This window comes from Synchiropus splendidus, chromosome 1 (assembly GCF_027744825.2).
Source record: "Synchiropus splendidus isolate RoL2022-P1 chromosome 1, RoL_Sspl_1.0, whole genome shotgun sequence".
In the NCBI taxonomy this organism is placed as follows: Eukaryota; Metazoa; Chordata; class Actinopteri; order Syngnathiformes; family Callionymidae; genus Synchiropus; species Synchiropus splendidus.
Genome location: NC_071334.1, coordinates 67,670,933 through 67,695,541, shown reverse-complemented (window position 1 = coordinate 67,695,541; position 24,609 = coordinate 67,670,933). Strand labels below are relative to the sequence as shown.

Below are 24,609 nucleotides of genomic sequence, written 5' to 3'. Positions count from 1 at the left end.
ACTTGAAAGTTTCTTTATTGCTGCTTTGAATATCAGCACAAATCTTTCTGCCGGTCCATTTGCCCCGGTGCACTGTCTGTGTGCGCAATATCCCATTTGTTCTGTAAACACCTGGAACTCTTCAGATAAACAGCCCCCTGGCTTGGTTGACAACTGCCTGTCACCTCATCTATGACAATATACTTCCAACCACATGGTACACGCATCCACGACAATAACTATCATGAACATCCTCAGATGATATCATGAACCTTAGCTGTTTCTCGCCACATGACTGGAATGTGTCCCCCATTTTAAGTGTGAAGTCTGACAATTGTTTCCGCGATGGTTGATGAAACACTTTACTTCATATACAACTCTTAAATTTTATTTTTTTTACATTTTTCATTTCGACATCTGCAGTCGGAAATGTCTTAGTTTCAGTCATCATCTTCATTTGTCCCTTACTGAATATTGAATGCCTTTAAATCCGAATTATCTTTAGCTTCCACGTGTTAAGTGTGTCACCTTTGTTGTCATTTGTGATGAGATTTTCTTTCCACTTTCACTTGAGCATGACATGCCTTCTATATATGCACGATTTTCCCCACAATTTTCCCTCAATTCTTCATTAAAATGACTCCTAGTCATTCCACTCCTGCTTCCCTTTGTTTACATTCTGCACTTCATCGCTGTCCTCTCAGCTGAGGGGCGTCTGGGTCAGCTGTCTTTATGTTCACAGCTATTTCCATGACTTTTGGAATGGCTAGATCACATGAAGTCAGCTTCCTTTCTTATTCCAGTGATAAAAATGGCCTCAGAGAGATGCATCCAAGTTTGTCCCAAACTCGCGGTTCACTGCATGTTGCCTCAGCTCAGCTCCACACTGACAGTTTGTTAAGTCTCTGGTTGCACATGTTGAAATCAAACCAAACACGACTTTCGCTCAAAACATCCTTTCATTGAAGGTTTTGTCTTTAAGCTTGTCAGACTATGCCAGATTCCTGAGTGGACCGTATAGTGTGATGTTGAGACGGTGTCTCAAAGTAGTGTAGCAACCTGCTTCTTTGCTGCCATTTGCTTCAAGCACAGCTCTGACCACGGCTTATTGTCCATGGAAAAACTCTTCAGTTGTTCAAAAAAATAATGCCATTTTCACTCAGTTCAACTCTGACTCCTTTCCCTTCTGTGGGCCACTCTCAAAGAGAAGGACGTGTAGCCTTCGGATCGTGGGCCCTGAGGATTGTTCCCTGGTGTCATCCAGGAAACAGGATGCTCTGCTTCACCTGGTGGTGTCATCATCTGAGCGAGGGACAGAGTGGTGAGATCCCCACTGCACCCCCTGGCCATGCACTCCTCCCATTGGCCTTCACTTCAGGCGATATACCGCTGATGCAAGGCCCTGTTAGAGCCTGCAGCATGTTGAAGATGAAACATAGTGTTGGTCACTACAGCCCAACATATATGCACTGCCACTGAGGAAGCAGAGCATGAGTTACAGGTGAGCGCCTCCTTTGTAGGGTAGGGAGGCGGCTGCCACTGGCTCTTGAGGAAAGAGGGTTTGGGAAACCAGGGAGTAAAAAGCTTCACATGTTGGTTTCCACTCTGAATCCAAAACAGATCTTATCAATTCATTCAACAGTAAAAGGGCGTCAAAAGGAACTTGCAAGGAAAAAGGTTTGGTGCACAAGCATCTGTGCGTGAGTGGATTAGAAAGCTGGTCACAAACGTATGAGATATAAGGTGGAACGGAGCTGCCACATATAGCATTCTATTGATTTGAATGGCTGAAAGCAGAGATTAAATCTTCAGAACCTGGAACAATTATTAACTTTTAGAATCTGCAGGTCAAAGTTCTCCAGCAAGGTTCAGGCTCTACTCAGTGGAAGTGAAGCGACACTGACAACTCTCAGAGCTGATCGGCAAATCCGTTGTAAGTGACATGCCCCTTGACTTTGTGGTTTTATTTCTGTGTTCTAATGGTCGCCTTCAGCTCTTGTGTGTTCCATGTGTTTTGATTTTGTTGTCATCAATCCTTGGAGGAAGGAAAGGCTCATTTTAGGCAGAGGATCTTATGGACTCTACTCAACTCCTAGTTAGAAGAAGCTTTTCTTTACTGGGACGTGCTCAACATTCTCTATTTACATCTCAGTGACGCCACGATGGATCTGTTCCCTGGTTCGACAGCAGCTGAGACTGTACGGAAAGTAGCTGCATCTCTGGGCTGCAGTCCCACCTCCGCTCAAGTCGCCGACTTCTTTGACAAACACGATGAACTACATCATCTAAGAGAGCAGTTTTTGGTCCCCAAAATTGCCGATTTGCCTCCATGTAAGTGAGAAAATGACTAGAAGCTGCTGTTTGAACACCTAAAAAGCATTTTGCTTTTGCACCAAAGCGGACCTGTCACTGGTGGATGGCTCTAAGGAATGTTCGTACCTGGCTGGGAACTCTCTCGGGCTGCTCCCCAAATGCACCAAGACGTACCTGAATCAAGAGCTGGACAAATGGGCCACACAGTAATCTGTTTTTCTCTTAACATTGTGATTTCTACAGTGAGTTTGAGCTCTAGGACATGCAAACATCATTTGCAGTGGCGTCCATGGACACATGCATGGGGCTCGACCTTGGGCCTGGACAGAAGATCTCTTGGAGGAGCAGATGGGCCAGATGGTTGGTGAGTGGCTAGTCATCAACATTCATCTATGCCGATCATCCGATGTTGCCGGTTGAGTGTGGATTTCCCTTTAACATCCTGCAATACTCATGGTCACCGCAGGTTTAACTCTTGTTGTTTTGTGAGCTCAAAGTTCAAGAGGAGGCCCCTAAACAAAGAGAACCTGAGGAGACCCAAGCCTTATCATGGATGTCGACTGACCTGTGATATGAAGTGGAACTCATTGAGAAGTTCTTCATTTGGCTCCTGACACATAAACATCTGACATTTGAAAACCATCCATCTCCTTTAGTGTGTGACACCACAGAAGAACGTGACATCCTAAATCTAAACATCTATGTGTCTGTCAGGAGCTAAACAAGAAGAAGTGGCGCTGATGAATGGTCTGACAGTCAACTTACACCTTCTCATGGTGACAGCAACTTCACTTCTCTGCCCGCCGTCCAAAAACAACCCATTATATGTGAAGCGTTAACTGTCATATGTCTGCAGCTTTCCTTCTACAATCCCACGGCTGTGCGGCACAAGATTCTCCTGGAAGCCAAAGCTTTTCCGTCGGATCATGTGAGTGAAGCGTCTCCTTTGACTACTAGATTTCACTGTCTGATCTTTGTTTGGACTCATTTGACGCGACCTGTCTTCAGTATGCCGTCGAATCACAGATCCGTCTGCGAGGATTCAACCCTGAGAAGAGCATGTTGTTGATCTCACCCAGACCGGTAGGGACTGAACCCAATATGTCACAATGAAATGACTCCAAAGAAATGATTCGCATGTTACTGTTTTCAGCTTTAAATGCCTTCTCAAAATGTATCAAAAGATCTCCAATAACTAGATCAACAAGGCATGCTGATATCGCAGATGATGCCATGCTGTTCAACAGATATCCAATGGGATGTGTGGAATTTGAAAGCTGTTGTATATTTTTGCTGGGAAGACGAAAACCAAATCGAGTCAGAAAGTTATTGCAAACAACACTTGAAGTTAAATGGGTGAAAGTTTAGGAGCATCTTAGCAAAAATGTGGATTCAATGTCACCTTCTTTCATGTACTCACATCATCGTCATGGCGATGATGTCAAGGGTCAAAGAGCTTTGTAAGCGTACTGTAAACAAGACCTCTCGCACTGTTGTTGATGCAGTAATATGTTTGAATTTTGAACTCATTATTTGATCCTTCTTGAAAGCCAAGTCTCCAGCCCTGAGTCAGAAGGATCTGTGAGTCAGAAAATATGTGGGTTCCTCCCGAATTACAGTTATTACTGTGCCAAGTGCAGTCCTACAATCATGCGACATCTTCTGTGAGAGAAGGGTTTTAGTAAGAAAAAACCCCTCCAAAGGCCTCGCCCCCTTAAACGCCACATAACTGCGTGAACACAGGACAATGGAAGGTGGAAGAAAGTTCTGTTTTCTGATGAGAATTTTTTTTTTTTTTTACCTGATGGTGTTACTGGCATGAAAGCTTCGCGACACATTCTCACTCACACAAAGCGTCAAACAGCAGCTATCTTCAAGTGACCTCAACAACCTACACTGTCGCCAAAGTTGGCCTGCGCATGTTGATGTATTGCTTTCAATTGAAGCACATGTTCCACTGTATGTCCTGACGCCGTGGCCAGATCGTTGGGTTAAAGAAAGGTGGAAGTTGGGGTTTGGGAATCTGTGGATAATACAGACCTCCTTTTGCTCAGTAACATAAACTGTCACTTAATGCGCTGAGCATCTCAGTCACATACACACACAGATATATGTATGTATATACATATATATATATATATATATATATATATATATATATATATATATATAAAGGCTGCAAAAGTCACTTGACACTTGTCACTTGACAAGAGTCGCTACATGACGCCTTCACCTTCACCTTCCTTCACCTTCTTCTGCTGCTTATCCGGGGTCGGGTCGCGGAGGCAGCATTTGGAGCAGGGAAGCCCAAACTTCCTGATCTGCACAAACCTCCTCCAGCTCCTCCCAGGGGATCCCGAGGCGTTCCCAGGCCAGACCGGAGACATCATCTCTCCAGCGAGTCCTGGGTCTTCCCCGGGGTCTCCTCCCGGTAGGACATGTCCGGAACACCTCCCCACGGAGGCGTCCAGGGGGCATCTGGATCAGCTGGTTCCTCTGGATGTGGAGGAGCAGCGGCTCCACCCCGGGCTCCTCCCGGATGACCGAACTCCTCACCCTATCTCTAAGGGTGCGCCCAGCCACCCTGCGGAGGAAACTCATCTCAGCCGCTTGTATCCGCGATCTCATCCTTTCGGTCACTACCCAAAACTCGTGACCATAGGTGAGGGTGGGAACGTAGATCGATCGGTAAATAAATATATGAAGCCTTGTGAGTGAGAATGGCTTGACATGGCACAGAGGAAGGATGTTTCTTCTTTCAAAAGAACAATGGTGCAGGGGTGTTAAAAGGTAGCTGGCCATGTGGAGATGTTGCAGGGAGCATCCCTTGTGACTGCAGGACCTCTTACAGAGGATCGACTTAACGCTAATGGACCCAGTTGAGAACCTGGATGGCAAACTGTTTTGAAATCTTCATTTAAGTGTTCTTTAACTTTTGGTCAGCTGAAGAGCAGCCAGTTCAGTTTAATGGTTGAGCTGTTGTCAACTGGTCATAAAGCTTTGCCATGAAGCGTGTGGGTTATTATGAAGTGCTTGGTGGGCAAACTTGAATTGTGTTTAAAATTTCGTCCAAGAGCGTGATAGAGTTTGTCGAAGACTCATATTACTATGACTGTCCTTGGTGGACCCAACCTTGAAAACGTGCTCCCCAGGGTGAGGTGACCCTAAGGACGGAGGACATCTTGGACGTGATCAAGAAAGAGGGCGAATCCATCGCTGTGGTGATGTTCAGCGGTGTTCAGTACTACACGGGCCAGCTGTTCAACATGGAGGCCATCACCAAGGCAGGCCAGAAGATGGGCTGCTTTGTGGGATTTGACTGCGCTCACGCCGTCGGAAACGCAGAGCTGAAGCTGCACGACTGGGGCGTGGACTTTGCCTGCTGGTGCTCTTACAAGGTCAGTGAAGTCAAGCTCCTCCGGAAACACTTCCTTCTTTGCAGTGTGTTTCAACTGAACGTGCTTGTGCAGTATATGAATTCAGGCTGCGGCGGTCTGGCCGGGGCCTTTATACATGAGAAACACAAGCACACTGTCAAACCTGCGTGAGTACCAGCACTGACCCTCACGCCCTCGGAACACACTCGGCGGAGCTGAATTCATGTCATGTTTTTGGACAGGCTGCTCGGATGGTGGGGTCATGACCTGAAAAGTCGCTTTCAAATGGACAATGGTGACTCCTTTAACGATTATTTGAAACATGCAGAGAATTTCAGATCAGTCACGTTGGAATGGCACTGTCCGAATAGAAAGACTTTGCTGCACTCTTGTGGTGATGCTGTGAATTTCGGCAAATTCTTTATCCTCCCCGAAATTACCTAAATATGCCCATTTGACTGTTATCATTTTCGACGCTTTTAGATGTGCATTGCTTAATAAGGAATTAGTAATTATACGGTAATTATTATTATTGTGTACCGAAAAGATTTTACTGTATAAAATACCGTTTTTTTTTTCAGTGATGGAGCTGAGACCAGGAGTGAGCGGCTTCCGTCTCAGCAACCAACCTGTTCTGCTTGTCTGCCCGCTGCAGGCCAGCTTGGAGGTACAGTTGCACCAATGTTCAGCTACCATACTCTCCTAAAGTCCTTCCTCCACCTTTAGTACATCTCTTGTGACTTTGGGTCCAGATCTTTCAAATGGCCGGGATGGCGAAGCTGCGGAAGAAGTCCCAGTTGCTGACTGGTTACTTGGAGTTTCTGATCCAGCATTACTACGGAGAGAGTGCAGCAAGAGAGGGGCGGCCTCATGTCCAAATCCTGACGCCCTCCGACCCCGAGCAGAGGGGCTGCCAGCTCTCTCTATCCTTTTCACTGCCCATCAAAAAGGTTTTCAAGGAGCTGGAGAAAAGGGGGGTTGTGGTGAGTCACATTTCGGGCGGACGCACTCAGATGGTTTTTGTGACAACCTTTCTCGTCTTAGTGTGACATGCGGGAGCCAAACGTTCTGCGGGTGGCTCCAGCGCCGCTCTACAACACCTTCAAAGATGTCTACTTCTTCATCGAAGCTCTGGGAGCCTCTCTCACGGCCAGTGAATAGAGAGGGGATACAGGCATGGGCAAAGTATGGCCCTTTATATGGCCCTCATGAGAGCACAGCAAAACTACAAAATGACATTTACATCACTATTTGAACTCTCAATAAAAGTATTTTTTTAAACACTTCATCTTCTTCTTGTTTTTGTTGCCCATTGATGTGTCTGTTTTTCTTTCCTGATGGAGGGACATATTGAAAGACAAAAAAAAGCACATTTTTAATGAGTAATGATTTCATTAATAACATTGAATAATGACAATAATGAAAAAATACCTTCTAATTAATATCATTTATGTATCACCTTCCTGTTTCAGCCATTGTTCTGTAACCAGGATATTCAGCAGTTGAAAAGCATCTTGAAACTAACTGGATGCAAATTAAAATTATATGGAAACAAATGACATATTTGAATCATATATTGCCATTCCACTTTTAGAGTTTTTCTCACCTATTTTCTCCTTCTTTTTCTTCATATATATATATATATATATACAAATATATATATATATATATATATACATATATATATACGTATATGTATATATATATATATATATATATATATATATATATATATATATATATATATATATATATATATATATATATATATATATATATATATATATATATATATATATATATATATATATATATATATATCAAATATGTCATTTGCATCCAGTTGGGTTTTTTGTCTCATGTTCTGATAAAAAAAAAAAGTAAAAAAAAAAGACAATAAGGCCCTGGATCTTTGAATAAACATGCAGCATGAAATGATCATATATCGGGTTGGTTCTGTTGAGTTAGAGTGCTGAGTAAGTGTTAAATAGAAACCTAATTCATTGCAGTGTAGCACTGGATGAGAACTGGAAACGTACCTCGATGACATCACGGTAGAGATGCTGAACTGTTGCGTGGCGGCTGGAAGGTGATGTGAGTGAGCATTTCAGCCTGTTCTCCTCTAAAGAGTGTCACGAGTCGATGCTTACAGAACGTCCTTCGTTCACTTCTTCCTCACAAATGTAATGGTCGATTGTCGTCCACCACGTCCACTTTCCATTCTAGAAAACAGAAGTGCGAATGTGAAATCTAGTGGGGAGAAAGCAGCCATGAAGGAAAGGAAGACTGGTAGTATTTGAACAAGCTTCCACCTCTCCTCCTTTCAGGTCGTGACAGTGTCGCCCCTCCAGTGTGGGAGAACCTCCGGACAATTGTTCAGCCGGCTCCTTTAATCTTGTTAAAAAGGCGCTTGCATGGCTCCTCCACTCCAGGCGACTGCGTTCCCCTCCACTGTCCTCCCTCACCAATTAACACCGCTGACTTCTCCCCGTCCCTGCGCCTGTTTATGCACTATTACCTTGACGGATGCGTATTCCACCATTACACATAATTGGCATATCAATATGCAAAACCTAAATGGATTAACCTTCTTTAAAACTAATGAGCGCTTGAACGCCCAGCTGGGGAATGGACCCGAATTAGCATTTGTCATCTTTTTTTTTAAGTGATAGTGAGAATTAATAATTGAAAAGAGGCTGGAATTGTCTTTGCTTTGGCGAGTGGGCAGCAGATCTCACAGCGACGTGAGAGCAGCTCTTGAACCAGCGCAAAAAGAGCATCTTCTGGTGAGCGATTGTTCCTAAACAAGTCAACTTTTCTTTTGCAACTCATTACGTGCGGACGTATTATATCACCGCAGCCTGCTCCGGCATGAATTTTTCATAGCTGGGAGAAAATGTAATGGCCGCCTCTGAACACATCTGCACCAAAATCCATCCCCGCAAAGAGTGCCAACCGCGACAGTCCTCAAATAGCTACACAAGCCGTCAATACTCCGGATCTCTCCCGTGCTCTTCTTCCAAAAGAGAGCGCACAACAACAGCACGGACGGAGTCCAAATGGCTGCCAAAATGTGAACCGTAATTCAACAACTCAAACTGCTGTGATGTGAAATTTCATTGAAATGGTTGTCCAAAGATTACAGCACAGAAAGCGCCATCTAGTGGCCCTTGGAAACAAGTGACACAAAAATAAAGTACTTTTAAATAGCTGGCGATTCGGGCAAGTTTGGACACGGATCAGAATTAACTTGAACTTTTGACAGGACAACATTAGGAGCAGCACCTTCAAATCTCCCCGGCACCTTCCTGAGAGGAAGCAGAGTTGACAGAGGTCATCCGTGTCGGCACACGCACGTTTGTGTGAGCTCAAGTGTGTTTGTGTCTCCCGTCCCGAGTGTTTCGGTTGTGTGTGTTGTCATGATCCGATCAGGTCCAAGTGACCTGGAGAAACTGTCAGGCCGAGTTTATTTGCTCCTGGATGATCTGTGAAACAACAACAAGAGCCGCTCTGGGGAAAAATGTCAATATTGAAATGCCTTTAAACTCAGTCCATAAACAGGTTGGGATTAAAAATAAAGCACTCCATTTCAGCTACTTATAACACAATCCTCAAGGGTTCAGTTTCATGACAAGAACCTCTGAAGCATCTCGGGATGGGCTCATGATGTGTCATAAAAATAGTGTCCTCTTTTTCAGTGGCCAACAGACGGGACACGTTTCAGTGAAATCTCACATGGTTTCAACCAAGAGCGCCACCTACTGAACTGAGACATTCAGCACACTGTTTCATGAAACCTCATCACTCCTTACCTTTCTCATCAGTCAAGTTTATGATTGATAAAAGGCTTCTATTGAACATGTTTTGGGATTAAAAATCATTTTCTTAAAGTCTTGGAAGGGAGCTGATCTTGTGTTGGGATCGCGGAGTGGAGTTATTTCAATACAGTACATCAAGTTAGACTCATGCACAGGTAGTTTCGGGGCTGCTGCTCAAGCCAGCAGTTTTCTTTTTGTTATTATTATTGTTGATTTTGATTGTAAGTATTGAACATACATTTTGGACAGGAGGATTCCTTTTTTCCCGCAAGAATTTACAAAGAAAGTGTGAAATAGTATTCCAGCAAAATGGGCATCTCCTTGAGAAGTTCATCTCCTCAAATATACTGTCTGTTTTTCCTGTTCACCAAGGGGGGCGGGGCCAGAGGCACCTAAATTTAAAATACTAAAAGCGATCTGATTCTAAGACATAAATTAAGGACAGCAGCACTAGATGAATGTTTGGTGAATTAAGCTGCTTGTAGGGTGTTTGCACTCTCTGAGTGCTTTTCCATTGTCTGTCGCTTTTCTACCTGCTCTTTAAGCATATTGGCCAAGATCTGCCGTGAGACTATGTGATATTCGCATTGATGTCGCAGCTACCTCTGGAGAGAGTCGGGGACACCCTGGAAATCAAGAAACCCTGGTTCTCATTTTATAGTGCAGAGCAGACACAGTTCAAGTCGCTGGCATCGAGTTACACAAGTCATTTAAAGTCTCACAAGGTGAAGTAGAGTTTCTTTCAGTGGTTTCAAATGGTTTCAGGGATGGAAAAGAAGACGAGAAAATGAATGTATTTCTCCACAGTGTCAGACGCTGTTCCTCAGAGAAGCTGTGCCACTTCCAGCCAGTAGAGGTCAGGGCAGCACCAGTAATCACGCCACGGCGGCCAGAACTGGATTTGACCTTTAACCCCTGCCTCCCGCTGAAGGGATTTTGGTTGAATGTATGTCACTAAGCGAATAAAAGCACGGGTTAGCAAAAGCGGTCATTTTTTGCCTCCCATAATTTGGGGTGTTTTCATTTTTTAAATCAGATTAAAGGTGCGAGGATCTGGCTCTGAGACACTAATCGCCCCAAATAAGTGCTGAGACCCTCAAATCTGCGCAGCCATATTGCAAATTTGACCCAAAAAAGGCATGGGATTACTGTGTGATAGACTGGAAAGACATGCTGGCGATACACAGTGATTCTGCTCCCGCCAGCCAAACCCTCCTGAACCTCAACATTCACTTCCCAAGAAACGCAGCTGAGATTCATGTGGACTTGTGTCCCCAAGTGGCAGGAGAGGACCCACAATGCAAGAGATTTATGCCCCCGTCACAGGAGAGGGACTGCAGGTAAACACACACGGGGTCAGACTGGGGGTCTGGCATGGACCCATCACCCACAGGAGGCCGCTTCGGCCCTCGGGGATCCACCAGCAACCAACTAGCTTGAAGAGAAAGGAGGTTGTCTCACTGCTTCGAGTTTACGGATGTGGCTGGAACCTGACTTTTCACTTGGGAGCATCTATCGAGCCCGGCTGGTAAACAACAACATTGTGAGTGCAGATGGTGGAAATGTAAAGTTTGGCTACTGACTTCAACTTAAACGAGGATGGTCGACAGCGCAACAGCGCTACCTGGTGGACACTGACGCCCACTTCAGGGGGAAATTCAAGCTTGCTTTCTTTGTATGTTTTCATGATCAGCTGATTTGGATGCAGAGATGTAAGACAGTCAGGTGGACTAGGTTAGACATGAGTGAGAGAGGGAGCTGCTAAACTAAAGAAATACAAAGTTAACTATGACCTCCAACAGGGAAATGATCGCTAAGGCCATTGTTCTTCTCTTCTGGTGTTGTAATGCTCCGATATTATATAAAGTTATTATACTATTGTTGCAAACCATTTTAAACACTGAATTCACACAAATTCACAATGCTCTGACGATGAAATGTTCATATGGTAATAGTAGTTAAATGTATGCTCCATTAAATGCATTTGTAACCAAGCCTGAAGCTATTTTTTGCAATCTTTATGTATGTTTCATTTGTCAATGAAAAAATATTTATTTATTTTAATATTTTTTTTAGGTTTTATTTTTTTAAATAAATGTTTTAGTTTCATTTTTAATTTAAACAAACTTTTTTTTTTTCTTTTTTTTCAGGTTAGGCAGCATTTCAGTTTTGCACAACTTCAAACTCCCATTTTAATCACAGAAGCAATATTAGAAAGTAGAGAAAAAAAAGTAAGGTTTTTGATTTGCTATGTTCATTTATGTTTTGAATTTCTGTGCATCTGTATTTTTGTCCTGCTCATTTTTGCATCCATCATGTCAATTTCTACTTCCAAACACGGGATGTAGCATTCAAAAATTCATAACAAAGAAATGAAATCAATAATTATATCCATTAAAAAAATAAAAAATCTTAAATATTAATATTAAAATCAAACTGTAATTGTCTCTGGGGAGAGGCTTCACATTGTGGTTAGCACTGTAGCACCCCAACATATCTGGAGATAGATTTTCTACCTTACGTTTGGGACAGTTTCTACCTCCCACTGTCTGTAGTTTGTGTGTTTGGTCCCTGGCTGCCGACCTGTCCAGGGTGTCCCTCTGCCTCCCACCCGATGACCCTGGAGAACTGGGAAGAAGCAAACTAAGCACCAAAAAAGATCTATTTATGGATCTAGTTTTATACCTAGTGAGACTCTATGGCATGTTTCAGTCCGATGCTTGGCCAGTTTATAGAAAAAGCTTCAGACTGCATTGGAAATGATCCCTAAATGAGATATTTTGTCTCACAAATATGTTTATTTTGGTTCCGTTTTCAACTCTTTGAAAGTCTTTCCAAAGTTTCTATCGCAGGAAAATGTGGGCAGCAGCTTGGCACCCTGACCTTCCTCTCTTGCCTTCACACAACAGAGTTGACAGTCAGAGCTGTTGTTCATCCCCATTTTAATTGTGTGACAATGTTTTTGGGGGGTTTCAAATAAAACGGCTCTCCCAGCTCTTCGTTTCACTTTCTGCTTTGTCTTTTCTGGCTCCAATAACTTTGTTCCATTTCTCATTCCCTGGCATAATTACAGCTTCATAGCCGTCTCCACCGCTCGGGCAGACTGGAGAACACCCCCCCACCCCCCACCCCCCACCCCCCACTTTTTTTTTTTGGTTTGGCTCTTATTAATTATTCACGGAAAGAGACTGGGAAATTTTAGTGCAATTTGCAGCTGCTGAATTTCAGTTATTGTTTTGCAGGGTGTTTTCGGGGAGAGAATCGCTCGGACGAGGGCTTTGTACTTCTGAATGTAATTTGGCTTCGTCTCTCTGACAGGCCACACATCATTAGGGGGGTTGGCGGCTTTGGAGGAGGGTGGTTATGTGTGTGTGTGTGTGTGCGCGCGCGCGCCTGGGTGTGTGTGCAGCGACTCTGTCCAAGCAGTCAAACACACTGTCCTCAACTGTCGCTCCGCAGCGCTGCTGCCTTAATGCTTTTAGATGCTGTTTGTTCATATTTATGCTTCATAACCATCTATGTTTTATTCTGTTTGTTTAGGTCCCACCGAGCAGACGCTGAATTATTCAAAGCGGGCCGAGCGCAAAAGACGACAGGAAACTTCGGGCCACAATTTCTTTCAAAATCAAAGCAGTGATGCTTCTTGAAGAAGAAACGAACAGAAGAGCCAAAAAGTCACGATCATGTCAATATGTTGAGTGTTTAAAGAGTCCTTGTGGTGTTTTAGGGTCGCAGATCCTACGTATTTTTTGTGTGCTTTCTGACTTCAGACGTTTGAAGATAAATTGTTCTTATATAGTGGAGTGAATTGGGGTTAGCTGCAGTTGCCCAGGCCACATAGGTGAGGAAAAAACTTTTCCAAAGTGGGTCTGTGCTTCCTTTTATTGTCACGTCTGACTTTTCTTTCAACACGTTTAAATGGTCAGGACGGGACTCTTTCTCTCTGGGATAGACTCTGGTTTTGCTTAATCTGAACTACTGAGACAATTCAGACGATACAGACAAAACTGCTGCCATTTCATTTCTTGAAACATTTGGAATCGCGCCGTCATCAGGACCGTGTCGAGACCAGTGCAGAGTCCAACCAGGAGTTTGAGGGAGACCGAACTGACTATGGAATCGTGAGTGGCACAGACATTTAATTCAAGAACTGACAAGCTGTCACTGAAACAGTCGACTGCAGTTTGTTATATACTGTATGGTATGGTCTCGGCCTCGCAGCCCTCACTGGTCTTGCTCTTAATACGCTCTGGTCTCAACACAGTCTCGACCAGTTTGGAGTTCACTCAGGTGTGATATGGCCACAGACAGGTAAGATTTATGTCAAAGGAAAAACCTGGCACCATGTACATAGAGGTAAAAAAAAAAAAAAAAAAGTAGATAAATTCTGAAATTGAAAAACAGAAGTTTGCTTGCAAAACTCTTCTGTGTGGGAATGTTTTCTTTTTTATTTATTTTCTGGATTAAATATATATTTCTTTGGAATAAAATCTACTTTGACTTAATGTTGAAATATTTTAATTATTATATTTCTCTTTATAATTATAATTATAATTTCCAAATTGTTGTTTTAATATTCATAATAATAAAAAACACATTGTCATTCTTAAACCATATCCAGTCACAAGAGGAAGATATTAAGTCAACATTACTCACAATTTTAAATATGAAACCTATTGTTTCCATTGAATGCTTATTTACTCCATGAATGCAGTTTTAAATGTACACGTTTTGTTTATAGGGAATTCTAAAATCAAACCAACTCCTGCCTCATCTATTCAATAGCAAACATACAGAGGCGTAATACACATAAAGGCTATTTATTCATATTTATTTATTAAAATATTCAGGGTAGAGGTGCTCGAGTGATTTAAATATCCAACCATACCCTGCCAACTCTCCATTAGTCTGATCAGGTTCTCAGGAGAGAAGTCCATCATTAAGAAGGGGCGGAAATTATAGAATTTTGAGGGGTCAGAGGTCATATCTATTTTACAAATACAGCCTTCAAATGCAGTGTTGCTTTAAATCACTGAATGGCATCAAAATGCTGATGTGTCCATGAGTTCAAGGCCCTCAGGCCACCACACAGCCTTCCACTGACCACACCCACAAAGATGGATTTACAGTCATCCAAATACTTACATCCACTCTCTCAGGCTTCAATATTTAATATGCAGTCAGGTGTGTAAAACCTTTCTCTCAGTGTTTCTGTCCGTTCCAGTTTCACCTGATCAGAGCACCAAAGCACTTAAAGCTGCTTATATTTACCCAAAATACAAACAAAATGGTGAAACCAAGTGACACTACACAACCCCCCAAGTGAGACGATGAATCGGGAGCACTGTTGCAGTCTATAAGTCGAGATGTTCTCCTCCTTCTTCAGTCCATATGTTTGTCCTCATTCCTGCTCTGGTGACTGGTTCTCCACAAAACCCACAATGTAGCGCCTCATGTCTGTGAAGCTGTCCACAGTGAAATGACGGCAAGTGCAGCTGCTGGACTGGAAGAGTCCTGGGCTTCATCCACAGAACCTTTGTAGGAAGTGAAATGCATGTTCTTCTCCCTCCCAGTCATGAACTAACTTCTTTGTCTTAAAGTCAACGGTTATCTCACAGTTAAAAAGCTGCTCCGCAAAGTCTCTGACGTTCACCATTTACAGTGTGCCGTCAACCCTATGATTTTGGGAGGCAACATGAACAAGTTCTTGTGATATTTCTAGCCAAAAGGAATCAGCAAAACATTGTGCTTTGTAGCGTTGCAATGTTTGAGACTTTTCAAACCAAATTACTCCAAAGTTTCAGAGCAAGGTTTGTCCGCACTTCAGCATATGCTCAGGTGTTGCATCTAGGTACCACTGCGGATTACTCCTGAAACCAGGAAGACCATGATAGGGCCCCTTTAAGGACACTTTTTTTTTTTTTTTGAGGTTAGAGCCTTGGCTATAAAGTGGTGAAAACATTGCACTGCATTCTAATGGAAGGAGTACTAAAAATAATGTTAAACTCACATCATTTAGTCTTGTCAAACAATAAAAAAACATCCATTTGTATTTGTTTGCGTCTGTATCATGCTGCCACTAGTGATGGTTGGATAAAGCATAATGAAACAGCACTGCAGGGTTGATGAAACAGTGTCCTAATACAATAAGTACAAATACAAATTTGGCAGACAGTGCCACCTAGTGGTCTCTGAAAATCAGGACACTGTGTCATGAAGCCCCATCTACCCATCACTAGTTGCCAGACCTTGAAACAGACAAAATGATAACATGATAATATTTGAGATTGTTCCAATTTTTTTTTTGTTTCTGTCGTTCACTGGTTTTAAAAGCTGTATTTCTCAAGCTCCAGCCATCAGGAACATGAGGTCTCTCTGGTGTCTCGGCGCTTTGAGACCTTCACCCCGTATGAAACAAAAATACATGGTGAGGCTTAAACACAGAAAAACAAAAAGAATTTATTCATTGCAGGAGGAGTTCATTGATGTTTCAGTACATGGAAAAATCATAGTATTCACCTCAGTGACAGCAGCATTTAGGTGGCTCATGCTCATGTTTTTATTGACTATCAATAGTATCCATGAGGCATTTTTTTTTAAACTTAATTCTGAATTTCCTTTTTTTCACTTTCACATTCTTCTACTCACATTATCCTATTCTCAGCTATTATGGTTGGACAGTGATATGCTGTCCAAGTGCTTCTGCACTCATACTTTATTGTTAATAATGTTGCAGGTGGACAAGGACTGGGAGAGTGAAACATGACTAGTTTGTTTTTCTCATCCCGTTTTTGTGTTGCCCAATATTGGAGTACGCTTAACAGCTGTATCAAACATTATTTTATTCAAAAAAAGTCTTTATTATGATTGTTTTTTTTCAAAATTTGAGTCGCACAGCAGGCCTGCACTATTGAGAGAAACTTGTGTGACTGATCTATAGCGTGGTCTCTCCCACATGAGTGTGATTCACCAGGACGGTGCGCTTGTGTGACGCCACACACAACGTCTGCGGTAACAGTCCAGAGGCTGCTGGCCCTGGAGATGTATTTATATATAAAAAAAAGATAAGAAATCAAGTCCTCTCGTGGCTTCTCGCCCAGCCTGACCTATTTTGCAGAGTATCTCATAACGGGAGAGTTTAGGGCTGTTTAATGTTAGGTGACACAGCAGTGTCCTGCAGTGGTTTCTCTCTTAATCCCTGGCATCCTGGCTGAAAGATCTCTGTGAAGAAACAGCCCTGGCTTCTGGCACCCAGCCGCCGAGGGGAAGGAGAGATTGTCAGGCTGAATTTCTTCCTGCTCGCCAGCCGTTCCTCAGGAGGGTCCAGTGTGAGCGAGCGCACGCGCGGGTTGAAATCTTTTTTGGCGAGTTAGGTAAACGAGAAAGAAGGGTGGCAGCATTCCCTCCTCGGAGGAAACAATTCCACCTTAAGCTCTTTTTGGAAATTACAGGAATGCTTCTCTGCTATTGCTCTTGTCAGCGTCCCTCCAGCGTGGCCGCAAAGTTAAACTCACTGATGCGGCGAAGAGGAGGAGGAGGAGGAGGAAGATGCCCGGCAGGCTGGTGTTGCTTGCCGTCATTGTCCGATTATAAGGATTTTTTTCTTTTGGCCGGAAGAGGTTTATGTAGCGGGAGGTCGTTCGGCTGGTCATCTGCTGCGCTATAATCCATCGTCCCCTAAATCTAAAATAATCTCAAATAAATGAATACGAAAATAACACGACAAACTCGCCAAAATAAAGCAGAAGTCTTCGAGGTTTCCTCAAACAGAGAACAACTAGGTCATAAAACACTGGTGATCGACTGCAGTCTCTTATATCTGAATGAATTAATCATCACAGCCATCTGTCCGAAGGATTTGAAATATTAACAATGTGCTTTAGGAAAAATAAAGCAACTGCTAATGTTGGTTTTGTCAATCCCAACTCCTTATTTATGCGTTCCGCTTTCGTTTGTGCAACACTTTTGGTTGGACCCTAGCGATGTCAAAACACTAAGGAAGATGGGGAAAAAAAAATCATGAAAAGGACTCAGTGTTTTAAAATTGTATTGGAAAAGTTTTCAGAAGAATTCTGGAACAGGAAGTGAAGTCAAATCTCAAATCGCAGCGAACCGAGTTCATGATTCAGGTTGGGGATGCAATGGGTGAGAGTCCATAGAGAGTCTGGTCATGACTCGAACAGCACACAGAAAAAAGTCCGAGACTGAAGTGAAAAAATCACGACTTTCAAGTGAGAATTAGGATTAAGGTAATGCACTTTGTGACGTCAAGCCGCTTGGTGTAGGGGTTGCGTTTCGACTCACTAGTACTCAGAAATAACCAAACATGTTGAGATGACGTTTCATCTTGGTAACACTGCAGATCACGTTGAAACCATGGGTTACCGTTCGTGGTCCCCTTTAAAGGGAAAATTCCCAGTTTAAAGACAGAGTTCTAAAACAAAGTGAGAATAAAGAAAAAAGTTCTGTGACTCAAGCAAAAATTCCAACTTTAAACTGAGAATTCAAGGTTGAAGAAAATAAATCAGACTGCAATGCAGGAATTATGAGGTTTAAGTTGAAATTTAAAGTGAATTCCAAAATTAAAGTCAGACTTAAAAAAGACTTCTGAGTTTAAACGTCCGAATTTGAGATTACATTAAAAATTCTTGGTTGAAAGTGAGAATTCTGCCATCTTTCCCCCCCTCACTGGCTGTAATCTTCTCCAGCATTTTGATTTTACTGGTGAGATATTTTTGGCTTCCACTCCAATATTCTTGGAGGAGCGTGTAGATAATTCCAACGTGTTTGTGTCCTGACTTTTTAGAGTCTCTATGTCGTCTGGAACAGATCTTAGAGCCAAGAGGCTGAAATAGTTTTACTGAGGAAGGGTCTCCCTCACAGCTCATTCAGTGGAGTCACAACAATCTGGGTCTCTCTGTGTGAGTTTCCCTGGGATCCCTGCGGTCTCTGGTTTGCTCTCTCAGTCCAAATAATAGGTGTGAGCATGTTAGAGGGAGGCGGCATTGTGCTGCCCTGTGATGGACATTTATCTGTCTGCGTTACAAAGCTGATTCTCTCCAGCCCCTGTGGCTTAAAATACAAAGAGTAAGCGAGAGAAATGTGACTGACCTGAGTAGAACTTGTGCGTTTGTTCAGTGAAACCTGACCTTCATGTGTATTTTATCATGTTATGAGCTACAGATATAAGCAGCTGTGTGTGGCAGGTGTGTCAAATAACTTCAAGCCCTCATAAAAGGTACTGGTTTCTGTTGCTCTCTCGTGGTTTTATTTTGGTTGTCTCACTGTTTTAGATGGTCAAGATATGAAAAACGAAACTGGCAAAACACTGGCTCAACGCGAAAATACATTTCAAGCTTTATTTCACAAATCACTGGAGTGCCAGCAGGTTGGTGTTTCTCAACATAATTGCATATTTCCTATTTCCCTGCTGTCAATTAATATCAATTTCTTGCTGTTCCATGCTTCATAGTTTGTTTCACATTAACACGCGAAAACACAGAAGTTAATAATAATAATAAAAAAAGATGGCGTTTCTCACATTTGGGCCTCAGAAGTCAGGAGAGCAGCAGTCATTTCTCTGCAGCGGCAGATAAGCTGGGGGTCGACCCCCCCCGCCCGCAGCATCTAACACAAAACAGACAGCCAGGAAACTATAGTTTTCCCAATCAAAAGTTCCATTAACCTGGAGCACCAGGAGCTAATTGAGAGCGAGTGAGGGTGAGATATGTGTGACTGTGGCACCCAGCACGCGACCTGCCGCTGTCAGCGGACGTCATACCGCCACATATTTGTAATTATGACTCCACAACTGGCTGCAAAGACAAAGAGCAGGGAGACTCCTCCAACCTAGGCCACGTTTGAGGCATTACGGAGGGCATAATCCACAAATCTGCATGAAGATGTATGAACCTCACACATGTTGGTGGGAGATCACAGCGTTATTGTGCGGCGCACCGTGTTCTGATGGCTCTTATCTCCTTGAAAGGACGGAAGATATTCTAATCTCTCACCCAAATAGCCTTAAGCCCTGGTGCGGCGACTGGGCCAACTTTTGTTCTGCATAATCCCTGCACACCAGCAAGGGGAGGTCATGTTTGTCAAAATCAGGCAAAGTGAACACGGATTTTTTTTTTTTCTTCACCCCCACACCTCCTCCTTTTGCTACATAAGATTAATGTGGAATTAAAAATGCATGTAGTTTTCAGACTACAGATCTCCAGAGAGGGCGACACAAACACGAATGAGACGAACTGGCGTCTGAAGCGCACGGAATACGGACTTTCAGATTATTCAGCGGTGATGAGCTCCAGGAGTGTCAAGGTGACCACAGTGGCCTCTTGAGTCAGACCCCCCGAAGGTGGTCCACGTGGTTGAAAGCGGTCGATGGCTGGACCCCGTTGATTTGACCTTGACAGAAGAGGAAATCCAACACCTCAACCTTGTAGATATTACAACTACCACATGTTTTACATGCCACAGAGCGATAATGATTTGAACTCTTCCAAGAAGGAATTATGGGAACACGTCAGGTTGGGGAACACATCACTCATTAATAAACAAATAGCTGGTTTATACTCTGCAAATTGTCAGTAAAATTTGCTTATGCTAGCAAACCTTGGGTGACCATTTCAGGGTAATATGTAGTAAAGCTCAACAAAATCATAGTCAGTATTATTTGTGTACAATGATTATTATTATAGCTAATGTGCCACTATTACACTTAAGAATAGATTGTTTATGTATGGGTATCTATGTTCCCTAATATGAAGTGTAACAGCAGGGTGACAGCTCTGTTTGTTTAAACTGATGTACCAAAGCAGTTGGTGGTTGGGTCAGGTCTGTGTACACTGTGGACTGTTAAGTTTGATAGTCATGTTGTCTCTTCGTGTTTTGACCTTGCTTGCTCTCCTCACTTAAAGGGTCTTCAGAGAACATCTCTTTAAATAATTGAACCTGCGGACGCGGCGAATTGTGATACGCAGCAGGAGTATTGTATGTTTTGCCGTCATCTCAGAAGACAAGCTCATAAAAAAGTAGTGGATTAGAACTGAAAATCTGGAAGGGCCTCTGTCCACTGGCAGCTCTCGAGCCTCCTGAAGTTCCGTTGGTATTCGTTGGTTCTGATTTCTGGTTTTGAACTTTCTTAGGTAAATTTCTGTCAATGTGTTTTGACCACCATTTTCTTCAACTTTCCTTCTGTTGATGATGGGTTTGATTGTGTTGTTGTGCTTCGTGTCATGTGAATTATGTATTAATGAAGTGTGTGTATATGTCTGGACTGTCGTGGCCCAGTTGCTGAATTGTTGCAGGCTGACAGATGACTCGGGAGATCGAGGGTGGATTTAACAAGGTTTATACACAACACAAAAGACAAATATGAACGCTGAACCAAGGATGCCGACACCAGAACAGGGAACAGGAAATACACTCAGGGGCAGGGGAACTGATACAGAAAAGAGGCAAATTATAATCAAGCCTAAGTAATGGGGACAATGCAAACGCACTCGGAAATTAACTTACGAGGACCAAATAACAGAAAGCGCTCAGTGGTGGTTCTACACACATACACGAGGAAATAAGTATGACGAGAGGGAAGCAAAAGGTGAGTTATACAAAGAACTCACACACAATCAAATAGCGAGAACCGAGAAACAGAAAACTGAGCGAGGAGAACAAACTAAGGAGACGGCAGAAAGAAGATCAAGCACGCACGGAATTTGGAATATAAACAGGAGCACGAGAGAGCGGAGGATCAAGACTGCAAAGTTTTCTTAAAAGGTGAAATGAATATTCTTTCTCTCAATGTACAAGATCCATCTTTGTCGTCAAATAAAAATTTGTTAAAAATAAAAATTCTCTTCAACAGACTGTTGCGGAGGATCGAGAGAGAGATTACCGTGAGGAAGCGAAGCAACCATCTGGCAGCACAGACTGGAACCCAGGTGTAGAAATTAGTGGAGTCTGAGCAGCGGAATGGGATCCAGCTGTGCTGCTGTGAACTGGAAATTACACACAGAAAATAACAAAAAAGCACAAGAGAAACAAAACATGACATAGTCAAGTGTTTTTGATCACCATGAGTGTTTCAGGTTTACCCCTGGATTCCATTCATGCATCTCTCCCCCAGTTCAGAGAGTACCATGAACTTGACTCAATGGCATTAACATTAAGATCAGAAGAACAGGATTATGTGCAAGAACCTTTCATCCACAAGGACGACTGCAAAAAACTGGAAATCCAAAACTGAAGTACCTTTGAAACAGTCTGAATATATGAAACTTTTGAGGTATGTGATGATAGTTTAAGAACAAAATAACACAATAATTCACTCTAATTCATTTGCGAGACATTTTTGCTCTGGTCAAGTCCCCCACTGAAGTCACACAGGAAAATAAAAAAAGAGCTTGTGATTCCCAACCTCTCTGCTTTGGCTCTCTAGTTCTCAGACTCTCCACTTTGCAAGTATCACAGCTCCTCTTTGTCTCCAACGCTGTCTTAATATTTACCGTCACGAATGAGCGTCTCTCCACTTTGCTCATTAACCGCAACAACATTTGTCCCTCCTTAATAGCAGGTCACCTCAAGGTCAAGCGGCACCTCAAGTCAAATCCAACACACCCTGTTCTCCCTCAGGCCAGAGTCAGACAATGTTTAAGCAAATCTGCCTGGTAATAGACGATTAGTATTCATTTCTGCAAAGCCATCCTCACACAGTGAGCAGGGCTCATTTGTAAGAGCAGGAGACAAAGAGCGGCGACTCACAAATGCTTCCTTAACTCATTAGAGCTCTTGAGTTCCAGTCTTTAGCATTTGACCTGCCTGGAGATCAGCTGAGGAGGTTCAATGGCCTCCTGACAAAGGTGTGCTGCGACACTGCGGGGTAAATCATGGACGGGATCACGGGTGGAGGGCTGGAAGAAGGAGTCCACATAAGTAACTAGCTAGTTAGTCAAGGCCACAGGAGCAAAGGGACTCTGAACTCTTCGGCGACGGTCATTTATTGGACCAACAGACGGTTTGACCGGCGGACCAACACACGGATGACGGATGAGTCGCGGCCGGAAATGCAGGCTCTTATCAGGCCGCATTAGCCTCTGCAGCTGATCCAAACTGGCCCGATTCCTATCCAACTGTATTGGAGTCAGTAATTTCCTTTTCCAAGATGAATGGAGGCAGATACTGACGGGGGAGGGGGTTTATTGTCCTCAACCTCAGGACCATTATCACTTGCGATTTGGGCTCTGAATCCAACATGCTGCAGTTCAGTGTTGACGGTGTCCTGGAGATGCAAAGTAACCGGCAGAATAAACATATTGCAGATTGTAAGGAAACATTCTCCTCTCAAATAATTTGACTTTAAGAGACTCAAATTAAAATACATACATATCACGAAGAGTCGTCCTCCGTCACTATTTAAACACGTAAGCATGTTCAACTTTACTAGTAGTGAAAGAAGTGTGTCCGACACACCAAACACAAACAGGAAGTTTTCTAAAAAGGTGAAATTATTTTTTATTCCTTTCAATGTACAAGCTCCATCTTTGTCTTCGAATGTTGAAAATAAAAATTCTCTTTAACAGACTGCTGCGGTAGGCAAGATGAGAAAATGGACAATTCAACTTTCTTGAAAGTCAAGTCCTCCTTGTAGTCAGGAGGAAATAGTTAAGAAAGTCTGAAGGTGACCAACCATGTCAATCATACGGCGTTACTGACAAACCAAAATTGTGACATCACAGCTAGTCACATTGTGCTCACGTTTGTGCGAGTCTATGACAAAACTTTGATTTCCCAACCACTGGTCACAAGACGTGCAGATGAAGTGGATGATGTGCATTGACCTGAGGAGCACAGCAGTGCCGGACAGAGGTGACGAGGAGATGTTTTGAGACTGACTGAGATGGATATAAGGGCAATACAGGAGGAACGGCATCAAATAATTTACAGGGGCCCTATTGTGCTTACAAAATGGCCACCTCACCGAAAACTCTGAAGCCCTGAGCTGTGCCCAAGACTTGATAATGTTTCAACAAATCACATTTAAATTGGGTCCAACCTACCTCTACTTGTTACTCACTTACTTACACAGGGGCCGTTTTGGCAAGACGTTGAGTTTTAGTGTGTCACACAATTTCTGAGACTTCAATTCACTGTTTATGTGTCGGGATTAATAGTAGCTAGGGATAAAAAGTTGCTCCATGAAGTCCACGAGTACATTGTGGTGTGTCGTAGACTATTGCTGGTTACATGAAAGAGTTTTCGTGACGTCAGTGCTGCTGATGTAGCCAGACCAGTTGGCAAGAAGAATCTGTTGGTGTCCTTGTTCGTTATTCTTCATCGTTAATAACTCCGGCACTTTCTGCTGCATGTGGGCGTAGAAAAACAGAACATTGTCGATGGTTATTATTATTATTATTATTATTATTATTATTATTATGGACAATAAATTATGTTCCTCGAATGCACAGATTATATTATAGATTATTATCTGAAATTTTCAAATCGAAGTCCAAACTTCCATTTCTTATTTAGTACATGACAGGACAAGCTCATATGCTAATGCAGGAGCGAGATGTGGTGCTCTGTGGGTCGCGCCTACTTTGTACCCACACATTTGTGTTTCATCCACCCGTTTTACTTGTTTTGTGGGCACGCTTTAGTATTTTGTTCCCACGATTTACCAAAGCGTTCCCAGGCTTTCATTTTTATTTTTGCCAAATCAGGTGTGGGCCTCTGTACCAAAGGTTATGGCCATGAATCTATGGGGTTTCTGCAAATGTTTATTGGATATGATCGTCAAAGGAGTTATGCCAGTGGCCTCCTGTAGAGCCAACTTTTCCCGACAAAAAGTTATTGTGTGCTAGTTGTTGTGGAGACAGAAGCTGATCCAAGTATTGTCAGCTGCACTTAAAAAAAAGTCATAAGAAAAACTAGCATGTGATAGAAACTTTTGCAACGTGTTGAAGTTGCACTTTTAAAATGTGAAAGAAAAGAACAGACAATTTTCAAAATCCAAACTGTATTGATGCATCTACCGAAGGATTGTTGCAAAGGAATGAACCGATCATGATCATTTTGACACAAAAAAGTTCAATAGCATGCTCCACAGTGTTGATGTTTCC

The 24,609-nt window shown here is 42.9% G+C and overlaps 1 protein-coding gene across 2 annotated transcripts; it reads left to right on the top strand.

Annotated features, from left to right (window-relative positions):
• The first annotated feature begins 1,845 nt into the window (after nucleotides 1-1,845).
• On the top strand, nucleotides 1,846-6,911 carry kynu (kynureninase). 2 transcript variants are annotated; one of them, XM_053845820.1, is made up of 13 exons: nucleotides 1,846-1,912; nucleotides 2,132-2,310; nucleotides 2,378-2,498; nucleotides 2,574-2,656; nucleotides 3,007-3,068; nucleotides 3,149-3,220; nucleotides 3,301-3,375; nucleotides 5,445-5,690; nucleotides 5,763-5,836; nucleotides 5,912-5,964; nucleotides 6,251-6,336; nucleotides 6,422-6,652; nucleotides 6,714-6,911. In XM_053845820.1, exons 2-13 carry the CDS (start codon nucleotides 2,142-2,144, stop codon nucleotides 6,828-6,830), a joined length of 1,389 nt encoding a protein of 462 aa, XP_053701795.1. In that variant the 5' UTR covers nucleotides 1,846-1,912; nucleotides 2,132-2,141; the 3' UTR covers nucleotides 6,831-6,911. The 2 variants fall into 2 exon arrangements, with proteins under 2 accessions (XP_053701795.1, XP_053701787.1); XM_053845812.1 differs by having other exon boundaries at nucleotides 2,357-2,498.
• Nucleotides 6,912-24,609: the final 17,698 nt, after the last annotated feature.

What these genes read in the sequence shown, in the direction of transcription:
- kynu (XM_053845812.1), top strand. Translation starts at nt 2,142, where the DNA reads ATGGATCTGTTCCCTGGTTCGACAGCAGCTGAGACTGTACGGAAAGTA. An exon ending in TCAACTTACACCTTCTCATG is followed by an intron (nt 3,069 to 3,148) that starts GTGACAGCAACT and finishes ATATGTCTGCAG; the next exon opens with CTTTCCTTCTACAATCCCAC. An exon ending in TGGAGAAAAGGGGGGTTGTG is followed by an intron (nt 6,653 to 6,713) that starts GTGAGTCACATT and finishes TTCTCGTCTTAG; the next exon opens with TGTGACATGCGGGAGCCAAA.